Source organism: Canis lupus, chromosome X (assembly GCF_011100685.1).
Source record: "Canis lupus familiaris isolate Mischka breed German Shepherd chromosome X, alternate assembly UU_Cfam_GSD_1.0, whole genome shotgun sequence".
In the NCBI taxonomy this organism is placed as follows: domain Eukaryota; kingdom Metazoa; phylum Chordata; class Mammalia; order Carnivora; family Canidae; genus Canis; species Canis lupus.
Genome location: NC_049260.1, coordinates 45225623 through 45237591, shown reverse-complemented (window position 1 = coordinate 45237591; position 11969 = coordinate 45225623). Strand labels below are relative to the sequence as shown.

The window sequence follows — 11969 nt, the reverse complement described above, 5'->3', positions numbered from 1 at the left end:
TTCCTAATTTCATCCCTGGAGAATGAGGTGGTTATGGGGGGCTGGCCAGTCACCCACCAGCCCCTGCTGCTAAGACATTGGTCAAGTGACAACCTTGCTAGGAGCCTCTGTTTAACCATCTGTGACATGGGAAGATACTTTTAAAATCTTTCCTAACAAGGCCGTTGTGAGGCTTGAGAATACACAAAATAATTGCCTGGAGCATATATAGTTAAGGTCTCTCCTCTTAATTCTTGCCTTTCCCATTGTTTCAGAATGAGGGAACTATGGCTCAAAAAAGCAAACTGATTGGCTTGAGGTCACTCAGCAATAAGACCCTGAATAAAACCCAAGTCCTGTCCTCCAAAGGAAAGCTATTTAAGAAGGAAGGAGAGAGAGGAAGAATATTTCTCTTTTTTAAAAGATTTTTATTTATTTATTTGAGAGAGAGAGCATGGGCACAAACATGAGCAGGGGAAGGGGCAGAGGGAGAAGCAGGGTCCCCCTGAGCAGGGAGCCTGATGCAGGGCTTGATACTCAGGACCCTGTGATCATGACCTGAGCCAAAGGCAGCCACTTAACAGACTGAGCCACTCAGGCGACCCAGGAAGGACATTTCTATTATCAGGGGTTCTTACTTTGGGTTGATGGATTTCCAATCCAGTCCAGAGACAGGGTTTGGAGGGGTGCATGAATTTGGATGGGAAAAATATACACATCTTTATTTACTCTGATTGAAATTTAGCATTTTTTTCAGTAAAGAATGTAACATAGTAATAGTACTTGTGATTCTGTCACCAATAGAAATCACAGATTTTTTCTTTTTTTAAAAGATTTTATTAATTTATTCATGAGAGACAGAGAGAGAGGCAGAGACACAGGTTTCCTGCAAGGAGCCCGATGCAGGACTCAATCCCGGATCCTGGGATCACATCCTGAGCCAAAGGTAGACGCTCAACCGCTGAACCACCCAGGCATCTTGGAAATCACAGATTTTCATATCGCATTATAGATGTTGTAGATCTGCTGAAATATCATGTATCTCACCTCTATTTTAATATTATGATAGTCATTAGACCCTCCACTAAATCTTATGATTTAAGGGATTAGTGAGGAGCATATATATTATCATAGCACATATTTGCTTTTTCCATATTTTAATAACTGTATTTCAATATAATCAGTTTCTTTTGTAACTCTAGGTATTTTATGTATTTAAAAGACATTGTTTTCTAAAGAAAGGTCCATAGGCTTCACCAGATCATCAAACAGGTCCATGGCACAAATTGTCTTAAACTCTGGGAAGGAAGATAGACCTGGTTTATCATGTTTCTTTATTGAACCCCTATCACCCAGTTTAGTATTAGATACACAGTAGGTGTTCAATAAATGTTTACTGAATGAGTGGAATTCCTCCCCAACCACCCTCCAATCAACCAAGAGAGCCAGTGCTGGCACTCTTGGTCACCTGGGAAGGAGGGATTTTGCCGAATCTGGTTTTGTCCCTGCCAATATGCCTTTGTTCACAGAAGTGGGTGGAACTTTAAAAGTCTGGTCCCAGGAGAACCTGGTCCCTGGGAACCTCACCTCCGGGAGCAGGGCCCTCTGCTGCAGAGGAGTGGTATAAGTTGTGAAGGATACAAAGACAAGTAGCTTCACCATGGGAACAGGCCCTGGGGCTCATTGCACCCTTGACTCCTTATCTTCCACCTGGTCCTCCTGGTTTCTGTTTAGGATCCCAGCAAAGGGGGCCTGTCTTCTCTGGTCTTCTGCAAAGACTATATTTTGGAGTTGGATGTGACCTTAAAGACCTTTGAGAACAGCTCTTCCTTTTGGAGGCCAAGACTCGGCAGGACCTGAAACCACACCACACAGTGAGGAGTGAGGACACAGGGAAAAGATGTCACTCTAGGTAAAGAACGTCTCCTCCCGTGCCTTAACACAAAACATGAGCACCCTAGCAAACTACATTAGAATCCTAAAATGGGCTCCTAACAGTGTTCCTGAAGCCAGAGGGTGGGTCTCTGATAGGGTGAGGGAAAAGGAGCCTCAAATGCCAGGATGAGGGGCTGGGGATTTGATTAGGGAGCAGAGAGGAATCAGGGAAGAGCATGATAAGGGCCAGGCTTCAGAGGTCTGCTTCAAGACTAGTCTCCATCTTGGAATCCTAGGCAGGTTGCTTCTCCCAGGCTGGTCCTCCAGTAAGATTAACCTAAGTCTGAAGATGGGAAAACTCAGGCCCTCTAGTGAGGGTGATGGAATCATTGTGAGGCAGAGCACACTGAAGGAAGGATACCCAGGCCATCTGTCTCTCAGATTGGCTGGGATCCTCTTGCTAGGGTGACCTCTTCTCCTGGCCAACTCAAGGCCCTTCGCCCCTGCTGTTGTCCCCACGATGTCACCACCTGCTCATTGGGACTGGCTCCTGATACTGCATGTAGGTATCTCCTCCCTCTGCACAAGATGCCTTTGACTCAGGATCCTGCACTCTGAGCTCTGGCCCTGAAGCAACATGTTTTCCTTTCCAGGCCAGAGTCTCCTCTATCCATCTCTGACAGTGCAGTCCCAGGTCAGAACCAGATGCATCAGGATCTCCCCCAAAACATTTATCAGAATCATGAGAGTATATCCAAGATCTGGTATTCCAACTATTTCATAGAGGTGGCCCAGAGAGGGAAAGGGCCTTGCCAAAGGTCCCACAACAACCTGGCAGTCATCCCTGATGCTTCTCAGTCCCCTCTTTTCTCATATCTAAAGCCCATTGGTTCCAGCATCTAAAAAGCTTTCATAGACAGGTTTCTCATGCAGAATTCCAATTAATTTATGTAGATTCTTCCCCCCTCAAGGAGATGGAGCTTAACACCCCACTCCCTAAGCATGGGCTACATTTAGTGGCTTCCTTGCAAAGAGTAGGGTATGGAAAGGGGGTTGGGGGTGGGGAGGAGTAACTTTACAGTGGAAAAGCCTGACATAGACTATTACCTCGGTCAGGTGATCAGAGTTAAAATCAACAGTGATAAGGCATATTGATAGCATGTACCCTTGATATGAGAATGGCAATTTCCTTCTGTGGTCTTCCTTCCCCAAACCCATAACCTCAATCTAATCATGAGAAAATAAACATCAGACAAATCCCAATTCAGGGGCATTCTACAAAATATCTGACGAGCATTGCTCAAATGTTGATGATTCCAGGGAAGTCTGAGAAACAGTCAGTTAGAGCCAAGAGGAGACTATGGAGACGTGACAACTAAATGTAACATGATATTCTGGATGGCATCCAGTAACAGAAAAATTACATTAAAAATTAAGGAAATCTGAATAAAGTACGGAGTTTAGTTAATAATAATGTATTGAGGGACACCTGGGGGGCTCAGTGGTTGAGCATCTGTCTTCCACTCAGGGCATGGTCCCGGGGTCCTGGGATGGAGTCCTATATCGAGCTCCCTACATGGAGCCTGCTTCTCCCTCTGCCTATGTCTCTGCCTCTGTGTGTTTATCATGAATAAATAAATAAAATCTTTAATAATAATAATAATGTATTGATATCGGTTCATTAATTATGACAACTGTACTATACTAATGCAAGATGTTAACAATGGGGGAAACTGGCTGTGGGGTATATGGGTACTCTCTGTATTACCTTCACAATAACTCTATAAATCTAAAACTTTTAAAATGAAAAATGTATTTTAAAAAACTCCCAAATCCACCCATTATACCTCTCTCACCTGAGGAATAGCGTCAACTTCCTCATTGCTCTCCCTCCCTCCAATCCATTCTTCTGGCATCCAGCAGGGGGCATTCTCTAAAACTGAAATCTGACCGTGTCTGAAGTCTTCCATTAAAACATGGGCGTTGGATGGAAAATTCGGAAGGCATATTGCAGAAGGCTAATCTGGGTATTTGTATAAATTATTTTTATGAGCTACAAAGAATCTGTAGGTATTTCTGGTGTCTGCCGAAATAAAGGTACTGTATCCAAAATCTAAAACTTGGCCTTTCCAAGGTCTGCTTTCAGACGCCCACCTCCTGACCCCAACCACCCCCTCCCCAATCACACAGCTACATAGTAATTTCCCTTTGCTTTTCCCTCTCTATGCACTCTTTGGCTCGAGCCATCTTTTTTTTGCCTTCTCTTCTAAGCCCAGTTCCTGGGATCCTGCACCCTCTCTCTAAAACAAGAGTATTCCTGCATTATTAGGATGTAAACGTCTCAACAGATTATCATTTTTTAAATACTACATGCAAACAAGAAAAATGGATTCCAACGCCTTCTCACGCCCAGCTCACACCAGGCCTGAGGAAAGGTTTGACGCACGATAAATAAAAAGATGAATCACTGAACAAATGGGTATTCTAGGGCGCAGGGTATTTGTGCGCCTGCGCGAGAAGGGGAGGCGTGGGAAGCTGTTTGCTACCTGCCGGGGTCCACTGCAGCCACTGGTAGGGGGTGGAGCTTTCTCAGCCTCGCCCTGCCATTGGCCAGGATGGTCCGCATTGGTCTGACGCAACACCTCTGCGGCCTGCAGAGTTCTCCCCTCAAAAGCTAAACAGCCCCCACCCCCCCACCCCCCCACCCCCGCCCCAAGCACACCACCATCTTGCAGCCCAGCACGTAGAAGAGACAGCGATTTGAGGGTCTGTGGAAGGGAAACTGGTCCTCGGGATGGCTCGCCAAGCGGGACAAAAGACTGGAAGCAGCACTTTCAATTTGCTCAGAATTTTATTAGGATTAGGTTCACAAGGAACAAGGAGGGGCTTCTGGGGGAGGGGGACAGGAATACCGCAATGACAAGCGGCCTTGTATAGACACCACCAAGGCTGGCTGGCGGGCTTGCGGGCACAGCGTGGGGGAGGGGGCGAGGGACGGAGGGAGAGGTTTGGGAGAACAGGGTGGCAGCAGAGCCCCCCAAGGCCACAGCGGCCCTCCCCGCTTCGGGATCAAGGGTGTCCACTCCACACAGCACGAGGAGGGGGATAGAGGGGCCCTGACCAAGGCATCACAATAAATACGTGTAGCAGCACACAGAAGCCTGCAGGGGAGGAGGGCCAAAAGGAAGGGGGAAATCCCCCTTTCCCTCCCCCCGAAATAAGAATTCTGCAATTACTAAACCATAAAAATAAACTTTAAACCCGTGTACGAAGTCGGTCACCCCCCAGAAGTGCAATGTGGGGCCGCGCGGCCCTAGCTGAGGGGGAGGGCAAATGGGGAGGGGGGAGAGGGATACAGAGAGGCAGCCCCTGCAAAGGTAAAATGTTTATCCAGTTTTGCCCCTCTTCCCCGGGTTGGCCCAAACGTTCTGGACCTGAAGCACCTCCTCCATGTCGGGATCTTCAGAGTCTTCCCCTCCTTCTGAGTCTTCTTCAATCCCCTCCTCCTCATCACTTCCTTCCTCATTATCACTCTCCTCACCTTCTTGTTCGCTGTCTGCACAGGGGGAGAGAGGCAAGCAAGGAGGGTGATTAGATGAGCAGGTAGATGTCATTCTTTTTTTGTTATTTGTCTAAACAACAGAAATTTATTTTCTCACAGTTCTGGAAGCTGGAAGATACCACTCTTCCCGGGGAACAGAGCCCACAGCCAGGGCTTTGGGGACCTGGAACACTAGCCAAGCACCTGTTTGGAACAAACACCACTGTGTGCATCTGCGTGTGTGTGTGTGTGTGTGTGTGTGTGTGTGTGTGTGTATACTCAAGCAAGTAGGGGGTGAGGGAGGAGTAGGAGGGAAGCAGAAAAGCAGGGTGGGCTCAATGCCTCTGGCCTATCAAAATTGATACATCTCTGAAAGTAGCTTTTTCTCTCCATGTAATGTGTCAATGTGTGTGTTTTCCTGAGCTCTGACCTCAGCTGAATAAACCTACTGTTCATTTCAAGGCAGCTCCCCCGCTTCTTCTCCATAGTCTGATCCAAACAGACCCCAGTCTGTCTTCTTTAGTCCAATTCCCCACCCCCACTCCCACTCCCACTCTGGAGCTGGGCAGATAGCTCTTCCTCCCCTTCTCTCAAAGATGCCATCCGGGGGCAATTCCCTCAGTTTCCCTACTCTAACTGAATACATGTCTAGATTGAATCTACTCTTATTCAGTGCCTCCTTCCTTGCCTTTGCCCTCAATGGAAATTTGCCAGAGAACCCATGGCCAAAACCCCCAGGAATGGTTGGCCTTCCAGCTCCTTCCATCTCCCCCAGGAGCCTGCCTCTCCAAAGTCAGCCTGCCCACAGTCTGGCTCAAACATCTTCTTGCCCACACTCCATCGTCCCCTTCCTAGCTAAGGTTTGACTCCATTGCCTTGCCCCTTGCTCATTACCTCCCCCTACCCCACTGTGGTCTGACTCTGACCCCACTAATCCATTGAAACTAATCTTGCCAAGGTCACAGATAATCTGTTTAGTTCCAAATCCAACGGACACATCCCAGTCCTCATTTACCTAGTCTTTCAGCAGCACTGAACACTGCTGACAATCCCCTCCTTCTGAGAACGCTCCATGACCCAGGTATTTTCCTAATTCTACCCTCTCAGAGCCTCAGTTTCCTCATCTATAATAGTACCTACCTCATAAGAGCTGCTGTGAGGATTAAATGAATTCATAAAGTAAGTAAATCACTTAGAATAGTGCCTGGCACATAGTAAACACTAGGATTCTGCTCTGGCTTTACCCCTTTATTTACCTCTTCTGACTTCCCAGACATATAATCAATCACCTGCCTGGGCTACCTATATCTTATGTCCAACAAGCCTTTCCAACTCCATGTTCCTGCCACCATGTCATTTCCCATCCTAAGAAATGGCACCTCTGCTTGCCAGTCCAGTCATCCAGGCCAGACCAAACCTGGTAGTCACCTTAAATACTGCCTTTTCCCTCAAACCCCATATACAAACCTTTCTTAACATTTCCTAAAATGCATGCTTCAGTGAATAGTGAACAATGGCTTCTGTGGTCAAGAAGTTAGGGAAATGCTGAGATCCACAATATTTAAATAGGTTTCTCATAGCAGGACTTTTCAGAGCCTTTAAGGTACTAATATACACGTCACCCTACCTGACTATATTAATGTATGCAGTATGTTCCCAACATATCTGACTACTGGACCTGTTTGTGAGAAGCAGTTTTTAGGACTGGTGAAGGATCCTCAGAAGACAAAACAAGCCTGGGAGTTCCCTGAAGCCCTGGGCTGGGTGTAGAGTGTGCTAAATTATAATGTGTTTGCCATTTTTCCCCTTTCTGTGTGTGAACTTGTCCTCCTTTTCTACCCACCTTCTCCTTATCTCTTCAGTTTTCATGTATCTTTTGCTCTGTTACAAGTATCTACCCACCACCTACAAATGGTATTTGTTTCTTTGGTTCTGTTATATTTGTCAGTTAAAGGTTCCCTAGCCTTGCTTTATTTAACAAGCAAGTTGCACAAAATGCTTTTTCTTTTCTCCACAAGAGCAGACTGTACTCATGCCTTGATACCCTGACCCTGGCCAGCTTTTCTCTGTCTGAGAAGACTAAGGAGGGAAAATAAGAGGGGCTCTAGGCTCACCTTCCTCACTGCCCTCTTCTTCTTCCTCCACTGATGATTCTTCAGAGATGTTCTCTACCTCATCCTCATAGTCATCCTGTTTGTTGCTGTTATCTTGATCCTTGTCAGGGTCATCAGTGTTATTCTTGTAATCTTCAATGTCTCTGTCGTCATCGTCACTGCCTTCATTGTCACCTTCATTGCCATCATCATCACTGCCTTCGTTATCGCCTTCATTGCCGTCATTATCTTCATCATCACTGCCCTCATTGTCTCCCTCATTGTCACTGTCGCTGCTGTCCTGGTTGTTGCCGTTGCTGCCATAGTTGTCACCTTTGGGGTTCTCATCATCACCATCAGGGTTCTCATCATTGTCATCAGTATTCTCTTCATTGTCATCAGTGTTGTCTTCAGGGTTCTCATTGTTGTCATCAGGATTCTCTGATGACTGACTGTTGTCAGTGTTCTCACTGTCATCAGAGCTCTCATTATTATCAGTGGTCTCACTGTCATCAGGACTCTCGTTGTCAGTGGTCTCATTGTGGTCAGGGCTCTCACTGTCACAGAGGCTCTCGCTAATGTCAGTTATCTCATTGTCAGTAGTCTCAAAGCAGTCGGTGGTCTCCATGAAGTCAGAGATCTTGATGTCATGAATGGTCTCATTGTCGGTGATACCATCACTGTCTGAGGTCTCGCTGATAATGTCTTCCATTACATGATAGTCATCAGAGTCTTCCAGGATCACTACCTCACACTTGTCCCTGTTTTTACTGTGGAGAAGCCTGGGATTGAGTATAGGGTTGGTGGGAGGCAGGGAAGACACAAAGGTAGTAAGTAACTGGGGAGGCAGTAGGCTATGAGGAATCCCAGGGATGAGGTTAGGGTGGGGAAAGTCCCATTTCTGCTCCTGACTGACTCAAGCCAATTACACCCCATTTAGGGGCATCATTCCCCACTTGCAAAATGTATTGGACCGAATTCTCTCAAAAGTCCCTTTGGCTCTATAACCTGTGTGACACTAGCCTAATCTTCCTCCCATCTCTAACAAAGCACCTCTCAGCCACCAACCCCACTCACCTTTCTTCCTTTTCTTGCTTCTTTCTGTTTGCCCTGTAGCCCCCTTCTCCCATCATGTAGTAGCGCAGAGGGTTAACCCACAGGTCATTTTTGATAATCTGTGGAAAGAAAAGTGGGGGAGGGGAACAGAGTTACGAGTACAAGCCACAAGGCCTACTCCCAATTCCCCAGTATCCAGAGGCAAGCCTAGCAAGGCTTTCTCTGGCAATGCCAGGAGGGGCCCTACCTCAGCAATCCTGTCAGCCTCTGGGAGGCTATGATTTGAGAACCAGCTGAAGAAGCTGTGGTTGGTGTCCTGGTTCCTGTGCCTGCGGGCCTGGGGCTCCTGGCCCCGGTGCCAGCGGATTGGGGTTGAGTGAGACACCAGCCGGCCTGGGGGAAAAGGAAGCTATGGAGAAGGCTGTGGACAAGGACAGATGGGGGTGGGATGTGGATTTTCCCTATGATTGCCTCTTACCTGAGCGGTTGCGCTGGAACTCCTTGACAATCACCATGTTTGTGAAGTAGGGGTTTGTCTGGAAGTACAGCTTCATCTTGTAGCCCATGGAGATATGTCTGAGATCCTGTACCTGCTCAGGGTACAGGTAACATTGGAATCCCCACCGCACCAAGGCCCCTCCCACCCAAGCCCCCTCACCTCCAAAGGCCAGAGTCCTTGCCCGATCCTAGTAAGAAATATATCTTTGGCCTGACCTGCAGATTGGTCAAGTAGCGGAAAATGTCTTCATCTCGTTGGTTGATCAAGATTGAAATTTTGGGGTGGTTGAGGAACTGATGGAGGGAGCAGTTTAGGTCAAGGAGTGACTGTTCAATGAGAGAAGGAGGGAGGGAAGGCCAGGCAGGGAAGAGCAAAAGAGAGGCTGGAGCAGAATTTCTTCTGTGTTCATGAGATGTGTGTAGAGCAAATGGTCATGGGACATAACCCACATTTTTCTTCCCATGTGGTGAACCTGTGTTTATGCAACGTCAAACCTCTGTATTAGGTTGCCTTGCCTTGGCTCATATTTGCTGTATGTCTAGGCGCTAAGGGTCTCTGTCTCTGTGACATTGTGTCCCTGGGAGCTGACAATTTGTATTCAGGAAACATTGTGTGCCCGTGAGCTAAAGGCCCATACCCAAGTGATGTTACACCTAGTTGCTTAGGGCCTGTAGTCACATGATGTTGGTCATTTTGGTGTTACATGTCTGTGTCCACATGATACTGTGTATCTGGGTCTGAGGGTTTGTGTCTAAGTGATGCTGTGTCTGGGTGCTGAAGACCAATAGTCACACGATGCTGTGTCTGCATGCTGAGGATCTGTGGCCACATAATACTGTGTGTGCGTGAGTTCCGACAGCTTGTGATCATGTGATACTTCGTAGGAGAATGCCAAGGTCTATATCTATGTAATTCCACCAGGAAGTTAAGCTCACATGTTCCTAACGTGTTGCATGTACGTATGTATGTGCCCCAGAGATAAGCTTTTCACCAACAGTGAATGAGATTCTTCTTACTCTCTTCTTCCCTTAATTTAACTTCTTGATCTTCAATTCTAGGTACCCCTTCGCCTGAGCCTTTAGGGGCTCCGGCCCCTTTCTCTCCAGCTAAGACTGGGATCTCCCTAATATCTAAGCAGAGATCTAGCCTTGCAGAGCCATGTGTGACTTAGGCACCCTTTCTGGGCAATTTCTCTGTTATGTGCCCTTCCCCTCCCTCTTCACCATCTCTGAGTCAGTTTATCTTCTCTGTGCCCCTCCCCTCCTCCTTTCACCATCTCTGGTCTAATTTTTCTGCTGTGTGACCCTCTAATACCCTCCCCATTTCACTGCCTGCGATTCATTTTTTTTATATTATGCTTCTCTTCTCCCCTCCTTCCCATCTGTAGTCCAGTTTTTATGCTATGTGACCCTCTTCCCCCTTCATTACCTCTAGCCCAGCTTCTCTGATGTTTTGCCCCTCTCCTTCCATTCCTCCTCCAACCAAATCTAGTCATTTTTCCAAAAGGGGTCCACCCCCACACTTTTTCTTTCCCCTCCCCTTCCCACCTCCCCCCTTTTTTGTCATGGGCTCTTGGTCCATGAATACAGATGACAAGGATACTGCTTTGACCCAGAAGCCTGGGATATGTTGGATGATGAGGTCTCTGCGCTCCAGGAAGGGTCTTCGCATCTGGATGAACTTGCGCTTCAGACGGAGGAAGGCCTTGCCTGCTTTGATGTTCACCGCCTCCAGGTCCAGTTGAATGTTTTCCAGTGCCTGCAGGATGCACTCTATCTTCTCGGCATTCCTCTCCTTCTTCACCTTCCTCTGCTTCCTCTTCCTCCTCCTCCTCCTCCTCTTCCTCACACTTTCCTTTTCATCCTCGTCGTCATCTTCCACTAAGATGATAGCCTCTTCCTTCCCCCTCGGGCCAGCTAACCCCTGGTACTCCCACTCTTCTGCGCTACAGGTTTCTAGGGCCTTCTCTCCAGCAAAACTGCTGGGCTCCATAACCTGAAAGTCAATCTCCAGACTTCCCCCAGAAGCCTCCGAAGGAGAGAATGTTTCTAGGCTCTCCGTGGGAGGGGGCGCCTCCCCGTACCCTGACTCCATCGCTGGCTCCCAGCCGGGACCCCCAGCACCCAGGGTGAAGTATGCGCGGATCCCTCCCTCCTCCAGAATGACATAGGGCGGCGGCGGGGGCAGAGTGGGGCCCAGTCCCACCCCCCTCATGTCAGCCAGCACCTGTGCCGCCTCGGTTTCCTCCCGGAGCCTCGGGCGCTGCTCCGGTGGAGGCAGGGGCAGTCGCAGGAGCGGAGGCGGCGGCGGCGGCGGCGGCGGCGGCAGCTGGTCGAGCTGAGTGGGCTCTGAGCTACTCAGGCGGCGGGCCTTGGCTGGAGGCCCCTCATCCTGGCGGTCCATGGTGACCGCGCTCACAGCTCAGGGGATCGCACTGGCTTCTTCGTTCTCAGCCAGGCCGCCGCTGCCTGTCACACCTGAAGCCGAGCCGCAGGACCTCACGCCACCAGCTCAGCTCACAGCCTCGCTCTGGCGTTCCCTCCCACAGCGCCTGCCCTACTCCCTCCGCGCCAAGCGCCCAGGACCCGCCCCCTCCCTGATGTAAGGGACCGTTCTGTCTCTCCATTGGCTGCCAGCCGCCGCCGGTCGCTCGCGCTCCCTCGACCTCTGCCCGCTCTCACGCAATCCGCTTGCCAACACCACACCTCATCGCTTTCCGATTGGCTTCACTTGGGCCTGCCAATCATCGGGCTGAATGCCCCAGCGACTAAAGGGAAGCTGCTGGGCGATTGGCTGCGAGGAAAGCTGAGGGAAAGGAGCCCCTCTCCCTCACCCAATGGGAAAAGTACCAGTGGCTCTTAAGACCAAAAAACAAAACAAAAAAACAAACGCAGGCTCTGAGCATAATGTGCTCAAACAAAATTGG

At 48.7% G+C, this 11969-nt stretch overlaps 1 protein-coding gene across 2 annotated transcripts; it reads right to left on the bottom strand.

Moving 5' to 3' along the window:
• Window positions 1-4686: 4686 nt before the first annotated feature.
• TSPYL2 (TSPY like 2) lies at window positions 4687-11598 on the bottom strand. Of its 2 annotated transcripts, none has more exons than XM_038587486.1 (7): window positions 10646-11598; window positions 9259-9336; window positions 9023-9134; window positions 8792-8937; window positions 8566-8663; window positions 7510-8270; window positions 4687-5410 (listed from the first exon to the last, which is right to left on the bottom strand). In XM_038587486.1, exons 1-7 carry the CDS (start codon window positions 11444-11446, stop codon window positions 5241-5243), a joined length of 2166 nt encoding a protein of 721 aa, XP_038443414.1. In that variant the 5' UTR covers window positions 11447-11598; the 3' UTR covers window positions 4687-5240. The 2 variants fall into 2 exon arrangements, with proteins under 2 accessions (XP_038443414.1, XP_038443415.1); XM_038587487.1 differs by having other exon boundaries at window positions 7510-8258.
• Between the last annotated feature and the right edge of the window lie 371 nt (window positions 11599-11969).